Source organism: Odontesthes bonariensis, chromosome 18 (genome assembly GCF_027942865.1).
Source record: "Odontesthes bonariensis isolate fOdoBon6 chromosome 18, fOdoBon6.hap1, whole genome shotgun sequence".
NCBI lineage: Eukaryota > Metazoa > Chordata > Actinopteri > Atheriniformes > Atherinopsidae > Odontesthes > Odontesthes bonariensis.
Genome location: NC_134523.1, coordinates 32,309,298 through 32,332,438, shown reverse-complemented (window position 1 = coordinate 32,332,438; position 23,141 = coordinate 32,309,298). Strand labels below are relative to the sequence as shown.

The 23,141-nt window shown below is 46.2% G+C and overlaps 1 protein-coding gene across 2 annotated transcripts in view; it reads right to left on the bottom strand.

Moving 5' to 3' along the window:
* Positions 1-973: 973 nt before the first annotated feature.
* Positions 974-23,141, bottom strand: part of gatad2b (GATA zinc finger domain containing 2B) — a 98,273-nt gene continuing 76,105 nt past the window's right edge. Inside the window, exons 11-12 of one of the 2 annotated variants that reach the window (XR_012767255.1) lie at positions 1,997-2,972; positions 974-1,906 (exon numbers count right to left, since the gene is read on the bottom strand). Coding sequence is in view for 1 of the 2 variants with exons in the window: in XM_075450160.1 (XP_075306275.1) it covers positions 2,836-2,972 (137 nt within the window). In the remaining variant the exon portion in view is untranslated. Of the gene's footprint in view, positions 2,973-23,141 lie in introns of both variants that reach the window. The other variant, XM_075450160.1, reaches the window with a different exon arrangement.

Sequence of the window (23,141 nt, the reverse complement as noted above, 5' to 3'; positions counted from 1 at the left end):
GGCCCACACATGGGTCTCACACGGCGGCCCACACGTGGGTCTCACACGTGGACACGGCGGCCCACACGGCAGCCCACACGTAGGCCTCACATGGAAAAGATGAGCCTGTGCCACACTGTTTGAACACTGATTGTACTTTCAACAAGGACCTATTGGAACAGTTTCGGGGGTCTGCATGTATCCAGTCCAGACAAAGACTTCCTGAATGAAGCAGCAGCAGTTGAGGCTGAGCTGAGGATCGGCCCTCCGGTCTGTAACAGATAGATAAAGATGGGTTTGACTTCTCAGCCCACATGTCCCTCTGTGAGGACTTTAAGGATGTTCCGTGAATAATACTGCACACTGACTCAACACTGCTTGAAATACCTGAGCAACTGCAAACTGAGTAACTGGTGTTATTGGACACTTTCAATCAGCCTTTCTTCATCCTACTATCCCTGCCAAAGCCTGCACTCTTTCTTTATGCTGTGAGCTTGGACAGTATCTGATGAAACCCCACCAAGTCCAGCACGAACAGGAATCAAACAGTGGTCTGGGAGAAGATGTGCTGGTATGGCTGTTCACTGGGTGTCTGCGCTCTTTGGGAGCCGGACTCGTTGTTGGTTCGGTCACAAAGCATGAAAAAGGTCTCAGAAAGATGAAAGAAGCAGTGTGCACTGGGAGATATTCCTTTGATGAACGCCTCATCCTGCTTTCTGTGGGACTGCTCGGTCCACTCGGAGCGTGTGCGTTAGTACATCACATGACCAAAAACCGACGCCCAGACCTGAAGTCAAGGGTGAGTTTTCCCAAACAGTGAGTCAATGGGATGCTGGCAGCGCTCCCCAGCAGCGGCTACGTAAGGCCGGCCCGCCTCATCACACTGGGCCACGCCTGCCACCCACACATTTACACAGATCAACACTTTGTATGAAACCATTCTGCAACCGTTAAAAGAAAAGCCTACTACACCTACAGCTGACTCACTGGTTGGCCACCATCCAGCATATCACTTCTAACACTTATTTTCTCTTTACTAAAAACAAAAAAACCCCAAAAATTTCCAACTGGAAATATGAAAAGTGCTCCTCTGGAGTGAGGCAACTTGTGTGCAGAGCATGCACACAATGATTGATCCATGTCTCTCCCATAAAAGATAAGATCCACATCCTTTATTCTCTCAAGGTAGGCATCTGTACATTATCCACACAGATATTTCAAAACTTTCTGCTATAGCTTGATTATTATCGTCTCCAGCGGCTCGGACCTCTTAGGTGTGCCACCCATTCATTAGGAGACGCCCCCACCCACCCCCACCCCCCACAAACAGAACACATGGAAAAGAACAAAGGCAAAAGTATATAGGGATAACTTATAAACAACGCAGGACACAGGCACAGAATCTGTGGTCTGCTCTGGACCCAATTTGGAGGTCCAAGTTCTGTACACCGTCTCAAAGAAGTCCTAATGCCAAGAGGGGCTGCTGGGTAAGATGGCTGCCAGATGGGAGTATTAAATAACCGATGGGATGGAAAATGGTCACGTGTAGGAGCTATAGGCAGGTGGTGAGATGGCCTCTCTGAGTGGAGCCGTGGCCCCGCTCAACAAAGGATGGTTCGGGTTTTTTCCGGTTCTTCAGCCTCCTCCTTGCTGGAGTTTGCTGGCTGTCCCGATACAGAGCCTTGATAACCGTATGTCCTGGGCACCCTGGTCAGATAACAGATCTTTAACAGGAGAGACTGACATCTGAAGAACGGCTGCACAAAGCTCTCCAGGCTTCCTCTTTTCTGATTCATCTCCAGCTGATGAGCTCTTCTGGTGGCAGGGTGCCTCCTCAAGCTTTCAGCCTGATGCCCCAAACCTCTGGAAACAGGCCCTTTCAACATGATGTTACCTCTGGAAACAGGCCCTTTCAGCATGATGATACCTCTGGAAACAGGCCCTTTCAACATGTTACCTCTGGAAACAGGCCCTTTCAACATGTTACCTCTGGAAACAGGCCCTTTCAACATGTTACCTCTGGAAACAGGCCCTTTCAACATGATGTTGCCTCAGGAAACAGGCCCTTTCAGCGTGATGATACCTCTGGAAACAGGCCCTTTCAACATGATGTTGCCTCAGGAAACAGGCCCTTTCAGCGTGATGATACCTCTGGAAATAGGTCCTTTCAGTGAGACGATACAAGTGTGAGCACTCCACTCTCACTTTTTCCAATTTTAGAACAGCATCCTCTTTTCAAGAGCAAGCTGAGCTTAATATGGTCTGTTTGTGTTCCTCTCAATATTTTCTACTTTGACAAATCCAAGTTGGCAAACTAATACTTTTTTTTTTTTTTTTTTTTTTTTACAAAGCTCAGAGCTGTTAAACTTTACGTTGCATAGCAACCAGAGTGCACCCTGTTGATCTTTTGTTGTTTGCAATAGTCTTATCTAAGCTTTGGAACCGAGCAGAGAAAAAAACACTTGTATGACTTTAGTGAGCTCAGAACAATTCAGTCTCTACTCAGAGTAGAGCACAGACTAAATAAACAGAAACATGGACAAAAAAAAAAGCACAATGAGTAGTACTACCTGGAGCAAAAATGGTAGTTGCAGATATAATAGTGCTACCACCAGTAATAATAAAGGGAATTATAGAAGAAGATTTCTACTATGAGAACAACTGAGATGCACTGACAGTGTTGTGTCTTTGTCCAACTTGCTAGGTTCTCAGGGGTTGGTTTAAGGTAGGCACACGGACAGGCACTGCATGCGATGGGATAGTGGGATGGAAATATCGGCTGATCTGGGAATGCCTCAGAATGGGGAAGTAGGCAAATAGGGGTGGCCTCCGACAGGCGGGAAGGATCAGCAGGGCTTATTTCTGTCCGCTGATGGACTGCGATATGGATCGAGGTGGGATCATGTCCAACAGGTACTCCCTCTGCCGGTCTGCGAGGCTGGAGGTCTTATGGGTTCCAACTGCCGCAGGATTCAGGTAAGCAATGTTCAACCCTGAGGGAAGAAAAAAGACACATTATTCAGACGTCCATCAGAGGTACCTTTAAGTCTGTAGAGTTTCTCAGAAAGTCAACTGAAAACTAAAACTATGTAGTATTCCATCACTTTGATGAGTTGCTCATCACTCCTTTAATAACATTGGAAATGGAATTTCTCATCATATAAACTTATTGTTTAACCCATTGGTGCCTAAAGCACCTGCAAAAAAGGCTGCTCAATGCCTAAGCCAGTTTTTAGAAAAGGTCCCCAATGCCTGAGGGTTTTTTGAACTAAAAACAATTAATTGAAAACACCTAAGAAAAATTAAAAAAAATTTCGCTGGCTGGATTGTATTACTTTTTTTTTTTTATCAATGTTGGACATTTGGTTCATGTAGTTTTGCTTTATGATTCAGGATAATACCCAATGCTGCTATTTATTATACTACTATTACTATACTATAACTAAATCATAATCATAATATCAGCAATAACAATGAATGATAAAAAACCCTGCAATATATCTTGCATTGTGCAGTTATACTGTATACTTCAGTGACACGACTTCTAAAACATCATAGTTGTCATACTGCAGTAATTCGCACCGGGCTCTCTTTTTTTTTACATAAGGGCAACGCCACTCAAATAAGAATGAGAAGTCGTCAGAATGCAGCGCAAGAATAAATAATTACATCATGTCGAAACGATCTCGTGCCATCACTCGGGCTACATTTGTCTGATACAGCCACTTGCTCTGCCTCCAGTAATCCCGGCGAGTTGGTAGTTTGATTATTCCAAAAGTTAGGCAGAGACCGATGAAAGATTTCATCTCCTGCTTTGACACGGGGCTCCACTTCGAGTTGGATGGTGTGTGGCCGCGCCAACTCCACATCACTTCCATCGCTGTCACAGTATGTCTCGTTAACCGCAGCCATTGTAGCCGAGCTGTCAAATTAGCTACAAACGCACTATTGCAGAACAGGCTAATCGAAAACACCCACCTCATGTGTATTTGAACCAATTATTGTGCATTACATGCTGCATGCGTCTTGAAAATAATGATAAATGAACAATGTTGCGCTACGCAACAACCGGCGTTAGGGACAATGTTGCGCTACGCAACAACCGGCGCGAGGGGGAATGTTGCGCTAAGCAACATCCGGCGTCAATGGGTTAAGCCATTTATCTATATTTAGTCTGACATTTCAGATCAGCTTAAATGTTGATAAAGTTGGTATTTAGCTTATTTCAACCATCCATCCATCCATCCATTATCTTCCACTTCTCCGGGGATCGGGTCGCGGGGGCAGCAGCCTAAGCAGAGAAACCCAGACGTCCCTGTCCCCGGCCACTTCCTCCAGCTCTTCTGGGGTGACCCCGAGGCGTTCCTAGGCCAGCCGAGAAACAGTCTCTCCAACGTGTCCTGGGTCTCCCCCAGGGTCTCCTCCCAGTGGGACGGGCCCGGAACACCTCACCAGGGTGGCGTCCAGGAGGCATCCTAACCAGATGCCCGAGCCACCTCATCTGACTCCTCTGGATGCGGAGGAGCAGCGGTTCTACTCCGAACCCCTCCCGGATGACCGAGCTTCTCACCCTATCTCTAAGGGAGAGCCCAGACACCCTGCGGAGGAAACTCATTTCGGCCGCTTGTATTCGCGATCTCGTTCTTTCGGTCACTACCCACAGCTCGTGACCATAGGTGAGGGTAGGACCATAGATTGACCGGTAAATCGAGAGCTTCGCCTTCTGCTCAGCTCCTTCACCACGATGGGCCGGTGCAGACCCCGCATCACTGCAGACGCCGCACCGATCCGTCTGTCAATCTCCTGCTCCATTCGTCCCTCACTCGTGAACAAGACCCCGAGATACTTCAACTCCTCCACTTGGGGAAGGATCTCATTCCCGACCCGGAGAGAGCATTCCACCCTTTTCCGGCTGAAGACCATGGTCTTAGATTTGGAGGTGCTGATTCTCATCCCAGCCGCTTCACACTCGGCTGCGAACCGCTCCAGTGAGAGCTGAAGGTCACGGCCCGACGACGCCAACAGAACCGCATCGTCCGCAAAGAGCAGACACCCGATTCTGAGGTATTCAAAACGGACCCCCTCGACGCCCTGGTTGCACCTAGAAATTCTGTCCATAAAAATTATGAACAAAATCGGTGACAAAGGGCATCCCTGACAGGAAACATGTCCGACTTACTGCCGGCAATGCGGACCAAACTCTGACACCGGTCATACAGAGACCGAACAGCCCATATCAAGGAGTCCGGCACTCCATACTCCCGGAGCACCCCCCACAAGAATCCCCGAGGGACACGGTCGAACGCCTTCTCCAAGTCCACAAAACACATGTAGACCGGTTGGGCGAACTCCCATGCTCCCTCCAGGATCCTGCTGAGGGTATAGAGCTGGTCCACTGTTCCACGGCCAGGACGAAAACCACACTGCACCTCCTGAATCCGAGATTCGATTATCCAGCGGATCCTCCTCTCCAGTACCCCCGAATAGACCTTACCAGGGAGGCTGAGGAGTGTGATCCCCCTATAGTTGGAACACACCCTCCGGTCCCCTTTTTTAAAGAGGGGGACCACCACCCCGATCTGCCAGTCCAGAGGCACTGCCCCCGATGTCCACGCGATGCTGCAGAGGCGTGTCAACCAAGACAGCCCCACAACATCCAGAGCCTTGAGGTACTCAGGACGGACCTCATCCACCCCCGGGGCCTTGCCACCGAGGAGTTTTTTGACCACTTCGGCAACCTCGGCCCCACGTCCGAGCTCCCCAACTCTGCTTCCTTATCGGAAGGTGTGTCGGTAGGATTCCCCCCACCGACTCACGACGTCCCTAGTTGAGGTCAGCAGAGCCCCGCCTTCACCATACACGGTGTTGACGGTGCACCGCTCCCCCCCCGAGCCGCCGGATGGTGGACCAGAAACTCTTCGAGGCCGTCCGGAAGTCGTTCTCCATGGCCGAACTCCTCCCAAGCCCGAGTTTTTGCCTCAGCAACCGCCGAGGCTGCGTTCCGCTTAGCCTGTCGGTACCCATCAGCTGTTTCCAGAGTCCCACTGGCCAAAAAGGCCCGATAGGACTCCTTCTTCAGCTTGACGGCTTCCCTCACCACTGGTGTCCACCAGCGGGTTCGGTGATTGCTGCCACGACAGGCACCGACCACCTTACGGCCACAGCTCCGGTCGGCCGCCTCAACAATGGTGGCACGGAACATGGCCCATTCGGACTCAATGTCCCCCACCTCCCCCGGGACATGGTTGAAGCTCTGCCGGAGGTGGGAGTTGAAACTCCTCCTTACAGGGGATTCCGCCAGCCGTTCCCAGCAGACCCTCACAATACGTTTGGGCCTGCCAGGTCTGACCGGCTTCCTCCCCCACCAGCGGAGCCAACTCACCACCAGGTGGTGATCAGTTGACAGCTCCGCCCCTCTCTTCACCCGAGTGTCCAGGACATACGGCCGCAAGTCCGACGATACAACCACAAAGTCGATCATCGAGCTGCGGCCTAGGGTGTCCTGGTGCTAAGTGCACATATGGACCCCCTTATTCCTGAACATGGTGTTTGTTATGGACAGTCCATGACGAACACAGAAGTCCAATAACAAAACACCACTCTGATTCAGATGGGGGGGGCCGTTCCTCCAAATCACCCTCTTCCAGGTCTCTGCATGCAGGAGGAACAAATGGCCTCCTTAAGGCAGGAGCTAGCAGACTCCAAAAAACGCCAAAAGGCGGCGTTTGCCACGTTGGCTACCCAGTTAAGCGACTTGAGGGTCGGTCAGCATCAAGGGGAACCCACCGTGCTCCTTCAGCCGGAACGCGGTGGCCCGCGCACCTCCCCTGCATCGGCTCACTTGCAGCTATCTAACCCCAAGAGGTTCTCTGGTGAGTCTGGCGACTGTAGACCACTTCTCACTCAATGTGAGCTCCATTTTGAGTTTAACGCAGCAGCGTTCACCTCCGATCGCAGCAAGATAGCCTACGTGATTTCCTTTTTGTCCGGTCAGGCCAAGGACTGGGCCACGGCTGAGTGGAATCGCCGTTCAGCCATCTGCAACTCTCTGTCATTATTTGAAAAAACTTTATATTTCAGACTGTTATTCCCGGCCGTGAGGCTGCTAAGGCCCTAGTTTCTTTGCGTCAAGGGAGACGCAGTGTTATGGACTTTGCTGTCGAGTTTAGAACACTAGCAGCCGACAGTGGTTGGAATCAGCTCGCTTTGGGGGATGCTTTCTTTAATGGCCTTTCTGACCGCATCAAAGATTTGTTAACTCCTTTAGACTTACCCTCTGAGCTAGATGCATTAATTTCCCTGGCTGCTAAAATAGACAAGAGAATGTTGGATCGTGACCGGACCAGGGGTTTCCTCCCGGGCCGGTACCCCGCCGTCCATTCATCCCGGAGCTCTCCACCTCGACATGCTTCTGCTTCGGTTCTCCCACCTACGACCACCGCCAGCAGCGACACGTCGGAGCCCATGCAGATCGGACGCACCCGGCTTTCTCCTAAGGAACGTCTTCGTAGACGCAACGAGGGAAGGTGCATCTACTGTGCTCAACTGGGGCATTTCCTGGCTAATTGCCCCATACGGCGCAGCGGGTCGACTCATCAGGCTTCGGTGCTGGTATGTAGCTCTTCCAGTAGAAACGGATCTGTCCGACAATTCTCTCAAATGACTCTCTCCTCTGATTCTCTTACTATTCCTCAATCTGCTCTCATTGACTCTGGTGCTGATGCTAGCCTGATGGACATTAATTTAGCCAAAAGACTTAACCTCTCGTTGGTCCCTCTGGACTCTCCCGTGCCTGCCACCGCCTTAGATGGGCATGTGATGTACATGGTAACTCACTGCACCTCTCCAGTGACCCTAACCTTTCCCGATTCTCACACAGAGCGGATTACTTTTCACGTTTTTGATGCCCCCCAACACTCACTTGTCCTAGGATTTCCCTGGTTAACCCTTCACAACCCTCATATTGACTGGTCCTCCGGCACGATTCTGTCATGGGCTAGCAACTGTAATACACAGTGTTTTTCGGGTCCAGCAGAATCCAACGGGAAGGGAGATCCCTCTTTACCTGAGGAGGTCGACGAGGAGTTTCCGGATCTGTCCTCTGTGCCTCCCTGCTACCTGGATCTTAAGCAGGTATTCAATAAGACAAGAGCTACTTCTCTTCCTCCTCACCGGCCATATGATTGTTCCATAGAATTGCTTCCTGGCACCACACCTCCTCGCGGTCGTCTGTACTCCCTGTCGGGACCTGAACGTCAAACCATGGAGGATTATATCGGTGCAGCTCTCAAATCTGGGATTATCCGGCCGTCGTCATCACCTGCCGGAGCGGGTTTCTTCTTTGTGGGGAAGAAGGACAAGACTCTGCGGCCCTGCATTGATTACCGTGGCCTCAACGACATCACAGTTAAGAACAGGTACCCTCTTCCTCTCATCGCCTCTGGGTTCGAGCTCCTCCAGGGGGCCAAGGTATTTACTAAATTAGACCTGCGTAATGCCTATCATCTTATTCGCATCAAGGAGGGGGGATGAGTGGAAGACTGCTTTTAACACTCCCACCGGACATTATGAATATTTAGTTATGCCTTTTGGACTCACTAATGCCCCTGCTGTGTTTCAGTCATTGGTAAATGATGTTCTTCGTGATTATTTGAACAAGTTTGTTTTTGTCTATCTTGATGACATTCTGATTTTCTCTCCTGATATAGGTACTCACAAGAGACATGTCAGACAGGTTTTGGAACAGTTATTAAGGTGTCAACTATTTGTCAAGGCTGAAAAATGTGAATTTCATGTATCCACTGTGTCTTATTTGGGATTTGCTGTTTCTGAGGGGAGGGTTGGCATGGATCCTGAGAAGGTTCGGGCAGTGCAGGAGTGGCCCTCACCCACTTCCAGAAAAGAGGTCCAATGGTTCCTGGGGTTTGCTAACTTTTATAGAAAGTTTATCCGCAATTTCAGCCGCATTGCTTCCCCTTTGCATGCTCTAACCTCTTCCAGGGTGCAATTCCTCTGGTCTCCACAGGCGGAGTCCGCCTTTCTGAAGCTTAAGAGTAGCTTTGTCTCTGCCCCTGTGTTGACTTTGCCTGACCCCACGCGGCAGTTAGTTGTGGAGGTGGATGCCTCTGATTTAGGAGCAGGGGCAGTTCTTTCTCAACGTTCGGGGAAGGATGACAAGCTCCACCCATGTGCTTTCCTTTCTCGCCGCTTTTCGTCATCAGAGAGGAACTATGATGTTGGGGACCGAGAACTTCTGGCCATCAAGCTGGCCTTGGAGGAGTGGAGGCATTGGCTGGAGGGGGCAGAACAACCATTCCTGGTCTGGACCGACCATAAGAACATTGAGTACATCAGGACCGCTAAAAGACTGAACCCTCGACAGCAGGGGCATCTGTAGCTTGAGCAAACATTCGGGGCTGTAGCCCAGACATGAAAATAATTTTTAACGGGGGTCAGGGGGTTTTTCCCCCGGGATTTAAAAAAAAAAAAGGGGGTGTTAAAATGAAAATTTAACACAGTTCATGACCAGCTGCTTAAAGGGACACTATGTAATTTCTTCCCCCATCTAGTGGTGCAATTTTATTTTGCAAAGTTGAATGAATTTGCTCTCTAGCGCCTCACGTTTTCAAATGTGCGCTGCAACTTCTTGAACTACGGCAAGCGGAATGTGTCAAGATTCAAGAAGCTATAGCTTCAGACTCAAGGTCCATACAAACAAAAAGAAATCAAGACACACAGTACAAAGGATTACATAACACACATACAACAACACTATGAATACAGATGACAGATAACATGTCAGATAACATAACATCTCCTTTGGTGTGCAAGCAATGCAATTAGTCATATTCAGGGAGTTACCGGAAGTGACGTCGACGCAGCGTTAGCATTAGCCTGCGTTAGCAATAGGAGAATTAGCAGCGGTAAATAAACTCCCGGTAAACTTACAAACTTTCTAATGCCTCGTTTTGTGAGTTAAGAGCCTATGTGTACTACGGCAGAAGTTTGGTAACAATCAATGCATTATTAGTGGGATCATTTACGAGATAAAATCTATTTAGCATTTTTTTTTTTTTTTTTTTAAACTTTATTAGTAAATCAACAAAATAACAGTTTACAAATGTGAGCATAACGCCAAAAAGAAGATATCCAGGGGGAGCATAGGAATAATAATAAAAAGAAGAAGATGATGCACTTACAAAAAGAAAGCTAATGAACACAAAGACATATGTGCCAAGGAATAAAATCTATTTAGCATTAGCGGCTGTAATAAGCCATTTGGCGGAAATGACGTCACAATGACGTCATTTCTGCTTTTAGGCCTGGTGGGGAAATCGCGATTCGAAGTGCTTTATGTCCCTCTCGGCACTTCGTCGTTTTTCATAGACCGGAAGAACATGGCAGCCTCCATAGAGCTTACCTGCTCTATGTAGATACAGACAAGTTATTCTTCACTCAGGAGGATAAGTGAGATTTTTGACAGAGATCATTTTACACCAATGAGGACTAACTTATGAATGAATATGTTGATTTGAGCTAATAAATTACTTAATTTATTACATAGTGTCCCTTTAACATGTTGAATGCCGAGCTGTGAATGTTGGCATTCATGTTTTGATAAAATGCCGAGATCCATATATCCAAATGCTGACATTGTGTCTTTGTTAGCCTAATGCACAAGAGAGAGAGAGCGATTCTGTTGTCAAGAACCTGGGAGCTAATGTGCGCTGTTAGCACTTAAGCACTTCGTGGATACTACTGAAACGTGAAGATTGTGACGACGTGACAAATTTGTTTTGTTTAGATCAACCACTCTCAGAGATCGCATGAAACACCGATGACGGTGTCTTAGCTCTGTGTTTTGGTAACCCAGCTTGACCGTCGGAGCCCAGTCCACTGACAGTAGCTAACAACGCGCTGGGGCAGCCTTCAAAACAAAGCCCAAACGTAGCCCGTATTACATTACTGTTGATTGGCATTTAGCAACATAATACTTTACTGCACTACTACAAAACTGTTAGATTTCCCACATACCTTTGAAAAGTGGTCACCGCAGACATGAGCATTTGCAAATTCAGCTCCTCCAGTCTGTAAACGTAGGTTAACTATCCACTTTTTGCGGCGTTGTTCTGTGACTTTTTTTCCATTTCTCACCTCTATGGGCGATTACCTTCGGTACCCGATAGTAACCCTTTCCCTTCTCTCGGTTAGACCGATTGCTACATCCAAAAACGGCACAAAACTGAGGTATTTTGGGCAAAAAGTGGCAGACAAAACACAGTGTTTTCAATGGGCTCCAGCTCAGGCTGCCCACCACCTGGGTAGAAAAATACGGAAGTGACGTCAAGTGAAACCCTCCTATTAAAGGCACAATGTGCGATTTTTATGTCATTTTGAAGTGTATTGCATACAAAAAACACCTATACATACCATAAGAGTGTGCAGAAATAATCCTACTGGCATGTCCTAACCAAAGTTTATAAGCAGCATAGCTGAGTTTTACTGCAGAATTAGCAGGCTAACTGATAGCGCCGGACCGGCAGTTTTTCTGGCCAGGAGGTGGCGATATAGAGTAAAATCAACCTCCGTTCAACCCCAGGCAGGAGAAGAAATCGCTGGTCTGGCGCTGGCGCTGCCCCCGCCCCCACCCCACTCACTCCTCCTCAGAGCAGGTGACCTTTTTTTTTTCCTCCCAGCTTTGTTTTTTGAAAGTATGAAGATCTGGCTGGTGATGACTGCTGCTAGAAGTGTACTGCCCTTGTAGGTGACTGGTAGAAGGATGAGCTCAATTTTACAGTGAGGATGGTGTTGTTACTTTAGCTATTTTACACCATTTGTGCCATTTCAACTATGCCATGCTTAAGACGTTGATGATCTTTCAGGCACTGCTCTTTGTTTTGTAATATGTAGTCCAATCAATAAACTTAAAACATTAATTGAATTGGAGTGGTCCCAACCTTTATTGTCTTTAAAGTTGGAATGTTTCAGTACATTAAAATTATTTAACAATTATGTGTTATTAGCCTTGTTATGGTTATTTCTGTGCAAAATAAAATTCCTGCATGATGCTTCCCAGAATTTTCTGACACTGGTATCATGACGAGGAACAGATCACTTTCTTTTGATCTACTTCACAGGTGTAAATATGAGTATGTAATTGTAGTGGCCTGTTTTCAAAGTGCTTGCTGTCCATTTACAAATTTGACTGATAGTTAATTGAATATTTTCATTAATATTTGCGCTAATAATTACTGATCTCACTTTCCAAAGTACAGTATATTACTGATCTCACTCTCCAAAGTACATTAAGTTTTCCAGCCGAAGATGTCAAACTGGTAAATCAATTCATGACTACAAACACTAGTGTGTTTAATTGGAGTATTATGTGAAAGTAAAACATCAAGAAATACTAGTTTGGTTTTTAAAAATTCCATTGAGCCTTAAGTGTATATAATGTGCTCAAGGCGAACCTTCATGTCAATCTCAGGTCTTTTGCAGCCTTCAAAAGGTTTTATTATATGCCCTGTATTTGGCCCAGACAGATTGCCATTATCCCTCATCTTCCCTGTTCCCTTGCTATTATCCCTGGTGGGAAATGATTTTAGCTCAAGGTCTACATTGGGTTTAGAATGTTTTTTGACATTCCCTAAACCAGGAGTGCCCAATTTCTTTCCCATGGTGGACCAAAAAGGCAATATTGTGGATGGGGTGTGGGCCAAAAAGAAACCAGTACCATGCAACACAACTTATAGCTGAAAATGTGACGTCAAGATCAGATGATTCAAATGTGCTGTATTTACTGCAATTATGTATAAGTGTGAATTGTGAAGAGCAATCAATGATATGAAGATGTGAGGGCTAAATATCCCAACTATCAATTGAAATGGGCTGTTTGGACATGATGCTGTTGCATGGTCTCCAGCTGTATTCATAAATTATGTATCATGATGTACATTTGATTTCATTACACACACAGGTTCTCTAGGTCATTTTACTATTGTAAGTTTTGTTGTTTTGTTTTGTTTAAAATCTACTAAATAGCTTTTGTTCCATTACACAATTGTGTTTTACCTTGTGTTAGACGTTCACATAAAACTTCAATTATATATAATTTGTACGTTTGTAGTTGTGATGTGGCCAAATGTGAATTATTACCGCCCAATGACCGCAAGGGGGCGGCAACACATACTATTACAAAGCCGGTTACTCTGGGTTTTGCAGCACGGCTCTGGAGAGAGCCTAGGCATTGGGCTACGCTAATGCCAATGCTCTGATGGTGACTCAAAGCCAAAGTAGGATAAAATCATGTTTTGCCAATGTCCACAACGTACGGACATTGGACGGGCGGGCCTATGTCACTATACCACCGTTTTGGAAGCAGCAATTTAAAAACGTCATTTAGCTTTGAGTTATGTTGACGTGCCACATCCCTTCACTTCGTTTATTTCGTGTTAGTGAAGTCAAGGTTGAACGCGGCATCTAGGCTATCACCTTTAGCTTGGCTAGCGTTCACTGATAGAAAAGTATGAGGTAGACTAGACTAGTTAGCACCAAAACACTGCCGTAAACTGTCCATCTGTCAGCATCCCCTGGCTGTTCTTTGGGAAATGAATTGTGGTGGTGAGGAATATTAGCTCCAAAACGTAAGTATATTTTCTTGCAATTCATATGTCCTCTAAAAAAAGTGAGGTGGCCTAGCTAGTTGACAAGCCAGTCTATTGAATGATCAAAAGCTATTCATTTGTCACAGATGCTTTTCACGAACCTGCGATTGAAACGCTCTCAGTAGGCGTAACGCTCTCAGCCTCCACTTGTCTCTCTGCCCCCTTTCCCCTGAAAAAATTACTGATGTCCATCTTAGGCTATTACTTTCAATGTCACCCTCAGACAAAATGGCAAACCAATGTAGAATAAACCCCTTCTGCATGATGGGAAACCTTTATTTGTTATTTTCGCGACAAAATGAATCAACACATGTCCATATTTGGGCATGTCAGAATCCTGCGGTCTGAGCTGGTTACAAAGTTGCATGATGACAGCAGCGCCGCGGTAGTCTATCACCGCTCAAAGTGTGGTCCCGTGACGGAGCTCTCCTTCTTTTTCTTCTTCTTCGTTCTTCTTCTTCTTATTATTATACATATTTTTCTTTATGTCAGTCCCGAGAGATTCGGGGCTGAAGCCCGGAGATTCGGGGCTGAAGCCCCGAATGACCAGGTCTCTCGACGCGCATGCTCGACAGGCCAGGTGGGCTCTTTTCTTCTCCCGTTTTAATTTTACTATATCTTATCGTCCTGGTTCCAAGAACATAAAGCCCGATGCCCTGTCAAGACTGTTTAAAGGGGAATGCAACGCTATTGAGTCTGAGACCATTATCCCCGAGACCTGTGTCGTGGGTTGTGTCACCTGGGGAATTGAAGAGCGGGTCAAGAGAGCTAATCAGGGAATTCAGATTCCTCCTAAGGTACCGCCCAACAAATTATTCGTCACCCCTGACCTTCGGGGTCCTGTGATTTCCTGGGCTCACTCATCTCTTATCTCCTGTCATCCTGGTTTCCGCAGAACGCTGTTCCGGGTTCGTGAGAGGTTTTGGTGGCCGTCTATGAGGAATGATATCTGTGAGTATGTGGCAGCCTGCTCAACCTGTGAGCAGAACAAGAGCAAGAGCGTCCCCAGTGCGGGACTGCTTCAGCCCCTTCCTGTGCCGCAGCGGCCCTGGTCTGACATTTCTCTCGACTTTGTGACGGGATTACCACCCTCTGAGGGTAATACTGTTGTACTTACAGTAGTAGGCCGCTTCTCCAAGATGGTGCGGTTCATCCCATTGTTACAAATTCCGTCTGCCAAAGAGACGGCAGAGGTGCTCATGTCTCAGGTTTGTCGAGTTTTTGGATTTCCCAGGAATGTCCCGTCTCTTCTGACCAACTCTTGGGTGCCACAGTTAGTCTGACCTCGGGCCACCATCCTCAAACCAATGGGCAGTCGGAGCGGTTAAACCAGGAGTCGGAGAAGGGGCTCCGTTGCCTGGCTTCCTGGAATCCTGCCTCCTGGAGCAAGTACGTCATGTGGGTGGAGTACACCCACAACACACTTCCCTGCTCTTCCCTTGGCATGTCCCCATTTCAGTGTGTTTTTGGATACCAGCCGCCTTTGTTTCCTGCACTGGAGAGGGAGGTCAGGGTCCCGTCTGCTGTTGCCATGGTCCGCCGTTGCCATGGTCCGCCGTTGCCATGGTCCGCCGTTGCCGTCGCATCTGGGCTCAAGCCCGTCAGAACCTCATCAGGGCTTCCCAGAGCCATAAGAAGTTCGCTGACAGAAGGAGAAGAGCTGCTCCAGCGTATCAAGCCGGCCAACGGGTGTGGTTGTCTACCAAGCCCTTGCCTCTCAAGGTAGAGTCCCGTAAGTTGGCCCCTCGTTTTGTGGGCCCATTCCCTGTGTCTAAGGTTATTAACCCTGTGTGTGTGAGACTCAACCTCCCCAGGTCCCTTCGCGTAAACCCCTCCTTCCATGTCAGTGAGGTTCTGCCTGTCAGGACCAGCCTGTTGGTCCCTCCTACCAGACCCCCTCCTCCTGCCCGGATCATTGGTGGGGCCCTGTCTACACTGTTCGCAAGCTGCTTGCGGCTCGCCCCAGGGGGAAAGGTTTTCAGTATCTTGTGGACTGGGAGGGCTACGGCCCAGAAGAGAGGTCTTGGGTCCCCTCTCGGAACATCATGGATCCTGACCTCATACGGGACTTCCATCGTGACCACCCCGACGGTCCTGGGCCTTCAGGGGCCGGCCGTTGAGGGGGGGTACTGTCAGGGTCTGTCTTATCTGTTCATTGTTTATTTTGATAGTCTTGTCTGTTTCCTGTTTTATTTTTTCCTCACTTCCTGTTGTGCGTCACTTTATGTTTCTTGACTCCCGTTGTGTGTGATTGCCCACTGTTTTCACCTGTGTCCTGTTTATTTATACCTTTGCTCCCCAGTGTGTCTTTGTCAGATTGTCTGCGTATTTTTGGTAGCTTTCCGGCGATTTATTCCCTCGTGACTTATTACACTCCTGGTTATTTCGACTTTTGCTTGTTCTCTGGATATCCCTTTTTGCCTAGCGATTTTGTACCTTTGCCTTTACTGACTGCCTTCACGTGTACCGACTTGGAATAAACTCCCTTACGCCTACTTCGTCTGCCTCTGGTCTGCTCTGTGGGTCCACTGTCTGTCTGACCCGGACACAGATGTTGCACCAAAGAGGGCACAAATCGGGTCGGCATCTAATTGGGTTCCAAACATCTCACTGAGAGCTTTAAAAATACTTGTCCAAAAGGTAGAAAAGTTCGGACATAGCCAGAACATGTGCATTAAATCTGCAGGTTGACCCCTACATTGGGGGCATAATGGGTCAAGGTTCGGATAAATCTTCGCCAACATAGCCTTGTTAAAGTGAACTCTGTGTAGGACTTTCAGTTGGATTAGGTCATGTTTAGCAGATGTAGATGATGTATGTATCAGATTTAAGACGGACTTCCAAGGTCAGAATCCCAGGCCTTCCTTAAAGGGATATGCCACCCCCAGGCCAAATTAAGTGTATCCCCGCATTCCCGAGACATAAATAAGTGTGTGGGAGCGTTTTCCTGGCGACCCAGGCATTGTCCGAATCTCACAGCACTGACCAATGCTTGGTTTCGCGTAATACCTCCATGCTTGCGTCGCCAATCGAAATATTACTCCACTCAACCTCTGTTTCGAACACAGATGGGACAGTGGGGGTGGGGATTCCCAATGACGTGGCGGGGAGTGTGCGTCGGCTGTGTTGTCCGCACCGGAAACTAGTTCCCAAACCGACATGAGCAAACCAAGCCTTGCGTGTTGTTTACACAGTCATTTGCACTCGATGTGAAAGTACACCACTCACACAGTAATTAGAAGGTAAATCAAGGAAATTAATTCACGTTGGGCGAAATATTTCGATTGGCGACGCTAGCATGTATGTATTACGCGCAACCAAGCAGTGGTCAGTGCTGTGAGATTCGGACAATGCCTGGGTCGCCAGGAAAACGCTCCCACACACTTATTTATGTCTCGGGAATGCGGGGATACACTTAATTTGGCCTGGGGGTGGCGTATCCCTTTTAAGTTCACTCTGTGCTTTCTAAACCTGCTTTCACTTTCAGGTCATGTTCGGTTCAGGTATCCAAATGGAATTGTTTAGGTTTAGGCATTAACAATTATGTGATCCAGGTTTTGGTTGCAGGTTGGGGTTCTTCCCGCACTCTGTGCCCTGCTTCCACATAAATCTGTTACAGGGATATTCAGCATCAACACTGCAGCTATTCACAGACATATTTACGGGCTGCATGCAGCGCTGCTCGCACCGCGGATCAGAGCAGGAAGACTGCTGCATGCTGCTGCATTCTGCTGCTTTAAACATTTCTTTTTGCTTTTTGAAAGAGAAAAAAAACTTGACGTGTAACTGACATTACCCGACATATAATCATTCTACTTGTGATGAACATTATTTTCAAAAGTGTCCTACACTGGATATCCTCCTGAAATTTGTACATAGAGAGAAGAAATTTCTTTTTTTTTTTTTTTTTAAGTATTTTTTTGGCTTTTTATGCCTTTAATGTTAGGACAGTTTGAGAGAGACAGGAAGCATGGGGCAGAGAGAGGGGAAAGACACGCAGCACAGGGCCGCTCGGTGTGGGAGTCGAAACTGTTACCTTGCTTGTGCACTGTGGAATTTCTTGCTCCGCTTGGAGTACTGATAATCACTTTATTTCGATCTATAACTTACACAATTTTGCATAGTTAAACTCTATAGCTTACCGTTCTGTTCTAACACACTCCTACAGATCTTTATTCTCACTTTTTAACGGTGTGTCTGGTTCTCTAGCGTAGCATGGCTACCGGTTCTCTTCCTCCTTCTCCTGCTTTCACCTGCTCCGTGTGTCAGATGTTTAGTTACTCCTCTGCCTCCTTTAGCGATAATGGTACATGTAACAAATGTAGTCTTTTTGTAGTTTTGGAGGCGAGGTTATCTGAATTGGAAGCTCGGCTCTGCACTGTTGAAAATCAACCGATAGCGAGCCAGGTCCCTTTTGCCAGTGTGGAGCCACCTAGCGTAGCTAGCTCCATTAGCCTCCCCCTAGCAGAACCTGAGCAGCCAGGATTACAACGTGGCTGGGTGACTGTCAGGAAGAGGCATAGCTCTAAAGTCAAGCCCGTTGTTCACCATCGACCTGTCCACGCTTCTAACAGATTTTCCCCACTCAGCGACACACCCGCTGAGGACAAAACCCTGGTAACTGGCAGCTCTATAGTCAGAAACGTGGCATTAGAGGCACCAGCGGCCATAGTCAAATGCATTCCAGGGGCCAGAGCGGGCGACATAGAATCCTATTTAAAACTGCTGGCTAAGGATAAACGTAAATATGGTAAAATAGTTATTCACGTCGGCGTTAATGACACCCGGTTACGCCAATCGGAGGTCACTAAAATTAATGTTGCATCGGTGTGTAATTTTGCCAAAACAATGTCGGACTCCGTAGTTTTCTCTGGACCCCTGCCAAATCTGACCAGTGATGACATGTTTAGCCGCATGTCGTCCTACAATCGCTGGTTGTCTAGATGGTGTCCAGCAAACAACGTGGGCTACATAGATAATTGGCAATCTTTCTGGAGAAAACCTGGTCTGATGAGGAGAGACGGCATCCATCCCACTTTGGAAGGAGCAGCTCTCATTTCTAGAAATATGGATGAATTTATTTGCCACCCTAAAACATGACAACCCAGGGTTCAGACCAGGATGCAGAGTTGTAGTCTTACACACTTCTCTGCAGCTTCCCACCTGCTGCTACCCACCCAATCGATTAACACAAAAGGAGCAAATCCTCATGTGCAAAAAGAAATTAAAACAAAAACTTTAACTGAACAAAAACATCAAACTATTAAATGTGGTTTGCTGAATATCAGATCTCTCCTTTCCAAGTCTCTGTTAGTGAATGAGTTGATTTGTGATCATCATATTGATATATTTTGTCTTACAGAAACCTGGCTGCAGCTGGAGGATCATGTTAGCATCATGTTAGCATCATGTTAGCATTAATGAAGCAACTCCCTCTGACTGTTTAAATGTTCACGTTCCTGGAACCACAGGCAGAGGAGGAGGAGTGGCAGCTATCTTCAGATCAGGGTTACTCATCAGTCCCAGACCCAAGATTAGTTTGAGCTCTTTTGAATATCTGATTCTCAGTTTTTCCCACGCAAAGTGGAAATCCCAGAAACCTCTTGTGTTTGTTGTTGTGTATCGTCCACCTGGCCCTTATTCTGAGTTTCTGTCTGAATTCTCAGAGTTTTTATCCCAGTTAGTGCTGAGTACAGATAAAGTCATTGTTGTGGGTGACTTTAATATTCATGTAATGTTGAAAATGATAGCCTGAATATGAACTTTAATTCTATATTGGACTCTATTGGATTTTCTCAGAGTGTTCACAGACCGACTCACTGCCTTAATCACACCCTTGATCTTGTGCTGACTTATGGCATTGAGAGTGAACAGTTAACAGTGTTCCCTCATAACCCTGTCTTATCTGACCATTTTCTGATAACCTTTGAGTTTACATTACTTGACTATACAGTTTCTGAGAAGAAATTTACATATAGAAGGTGTCTATCAGAGGATGCTGTAACCAGATTTAAAGAATTAATTCCATCATCCTTTTCTTCACTGCCATGTGCAGATATGACAGAGGACGACTACCTAAACTTTACTCCAGCAGCACTTGACTCTCTTGTTGACAGCACTATAGTTTCAATGCGTACAGCACTGGACAATGTTGCCCCTCTGAAAAGGAAGGTAATCAGTCAGAAGAGGTTGGCTCCTTGGTATAATTCACAGCTGCGTGCTTTAAAGCAGACTGCAAGAAAGCTGGAGAGACAGTGGCGTTCCTCTAATTTAGAAGAGTCTCAGTTAGTCTGGAAAGATAGTTTAACAATGTATAAGAAAGCCCTTCGTAAAGCTAGAACTGCTTATTATTCATCATTGATAGAAGAGAATAAGAACAATCCCAGGTTTCTTTTCAGCACTGTAGCCAGTCTGACTAAGAGTCCGAGCTCTGCTGAGCCAGTTATTCCTTTAACTCTCAGCAGTGATGATTTCATGAGCTTCTTTATTAATAAAATTGTTTCTATCAGAGAGACGATTGATGGAGTCCTTCCCACTATTATCACTGATGTATCATCAAGTACAGCAGCTTTAGAAGTATCTTTAGAACCTGATTTGTATTTAGACGGCTTCTGCCCAGTTGATCTCTCTGAGCTAACAACAGCAATAGTCTCTTCTAAACCATCAACTTGTGTTTTAGACCCAATCCCAACCAGACTGTTCAAGGAGGTTTTCCCATTAATTGACACTTCCATATTGGATTTGATCAATCTGTCTTTGTTGACAGGATATGTACCTCAGCCTTTTAAGGTTGCTGTAATTAAACCTTTACTTAAAAAACCTACTCTTGATTCAGAAGTGTTGGCTCATTATAGACCTATATCCAATCTCCCTTTTATGTCTAAAGTTCTTGAAAAAATAGTTGCAGCTCAGCTTTGTGATCACTTACACAGAAATAATCTGTTTGAAGAGTTTCAGTCAGGATTCAGAGTGCATCATAGCACAGAAACTGCACTGCTGAAAGTTACCACTGATCTCCTCTTAGCCTCTGATAGCGGACTTGTGTCTGTGCTTGTCCTGTTGGATCTCAGTGCTGCATTTGATACGGTCGATCACAGTATCTTATTACACAGACTTGAACATGTTATTGGGATTAAAGGAACTGCATTAGGCTGGTTTAAGTCATATTTATCTGATAGATTTCAGTTTGTTCTTGTAAATGAAGAATCTTCCTCACACACCAGAGTAAGTCATGGAGTTCCCCAGGGTTCTGTGCTTGGACCGATTCTTTTTACTTCATACATGCTTCCATTAGGTAACATTATTAGACAGCATGGCATAAATTTCCATTGCTATGCTGATGATACTCAGCTGTACTTATCTATAAAACCAGATGAACCCAATAGGTTGGTCAGACTACAAGCATGTCTTAAAGACATAAAGACCTGGATGACTCAGAACTGTCTGCTTCTAAATTCAGACAAAACTGAAGTCGTTATCTTTGGACCTGGATTTCAGGGAGAAATTGTCTAGCTATATAGTTACTCTAGATGGTATTTCCTTTGCTTCTAGTTCTACAGTGAGGAACCTTGGAGTTATTTTTGACCAGAATTTATCATTTGACTCACATATAAAACAGGTTTCTAGGACTGCCTTCTTTCACCTTCGTAATATTGTTAAAAATCAGGAACATCTTGTCTCAGAGTGATGCAGAAAAACTAATTCATGCATTTGTTACTTCAAGATTGGACTACTGTAATTCTTTATTATTGGGCTGTCCCACATATTCTCTGAAAAGCCTTCAGCTGATCCAAAATGCTGCAGCCAGAGTTTTGATGAGAACTAACAGGAGAGATCATATTTCTCCAGTTTTAGCTTCTCTTCATTGGCTCCCTGTTAAATTCAGAATAGAATTTAAGATTCTTCTCCTTACATATAAAGCTCTTAATGACCGAGCTCCATCATATCTTAAAGATCTCATTGTAAGATATTTTCCTAACAGAGCACTTCGTTCCAAAACTGCAGGTTTACTTGAGGTTCCCAGAGTTTCTAAAAGTAGAATGGGAGGCAGAGCCTTCAGTTATCAGGCCCCTCTATTGTGGAATAAGCTGCCAGTAAATGTCCGGGAAGCAGACACCCTTTCCACTTTTAAGACCAGGCTTAAAACTTTCCTTTTTTATAAAGCTTATAGTTAGGTCTGTTGAATCTGATAGTGTGTCTGCTAGTGTGTCTTGTCCTGCCTCCACCTCTGGCACCCTCTATACTTTCATTACCCCCTACCCGAACCAGGGTTTGAATCCCATTTCCGCTTATCTTACCTCTTTTATTTCTCCCCCTACCCGAACCAGGGTTTGCATCCCCACCCCGCTGTGACTGGTGTGCAGTTGGTGAGAGGCTGAGGTAGCTTGTGGCTGTAAAAAGATGGTTGTTGTGGTGTGAGGAGCAGATCTATATAGGGAGTATAGGGAATTACTTACTGAGTCTGGTCCTTTATTTTATTATTTATTTTTTCGTTAGCACAAGTTTCTTGTGTTTACCTTGAATAGGGATGGCTCAGGTAATCCTGAAACATCCCATAGTTAAGCTGCTATAGGCCTAGACTGCTGGGGGGCCTCATCTGTCACACCTTTCCTCACTTTACTCTCTTTATGTATATGTGATATTATTGTGGTCATTAACTCGTGTTTCCCTGTTCCAACAGATATCCTTTGAATGGTGTTACAGTGCCGCCGCCGCTGCGGCCCTCCCCCCCCTTCTGTCTTCTCAAACCCCAGCTGGTCGAGGCGGATGGCCACCCTTCCTGGTTCTGGTTCTGCCAGAGGTTTCTTCCTGTTAAAAGGGAGTCGTTTCTCTCCACAGTCGCCTCAGGCACGCTCAGGCCGGGAGATTGGACCGAAAAACAAAAAGTTTTCAGTGCAATCTGTTGGTTTTCTTAGCTAGGAAATTGTTTTTGAATTGGCTCTATATGAACGAATTGGATTATTTTATGAATTATGATTATTATTAATTAATTGAATTCCAATTGGCTTGAATTGGACTTACTATCTAAGTGCCTTGAGATGACATTTGTTGTATTTGGCGCTATATAAATAAAAATGAATTGAATTGAATTGAACCGGGGCCAGCTGCAGCGAGGACTGCAGCCTCTGCACATGGGGCGGCTGCCCAACCCACCACGCCACCGACCGCTCCTGAGAGAAGAAATTTCTAACGACGAAAGTAAAAGTCAATCAGCAAATAACCAAATCAAACGAATAACGACCAAAAAACTCTCATGCACCTAATATTTACCAAGGGTGTGTCCAATGTCACGCAACATGTCCGATAAGAAAACCACATGTTAGACAAACGTGCAGGTCAGACAGCAACAAACAAACAGTGAGGAGCAGGGAAGCAGACAGGAGGTGTTTGGGGACAGCACGCCCTACTGGCAGGGTAGCAGAACTGCAAGACAATGGCTTCAAGCAATTTGAAGAACACAAGCAGTCTATAAACATGGTGTTTCACTACATATCAGAA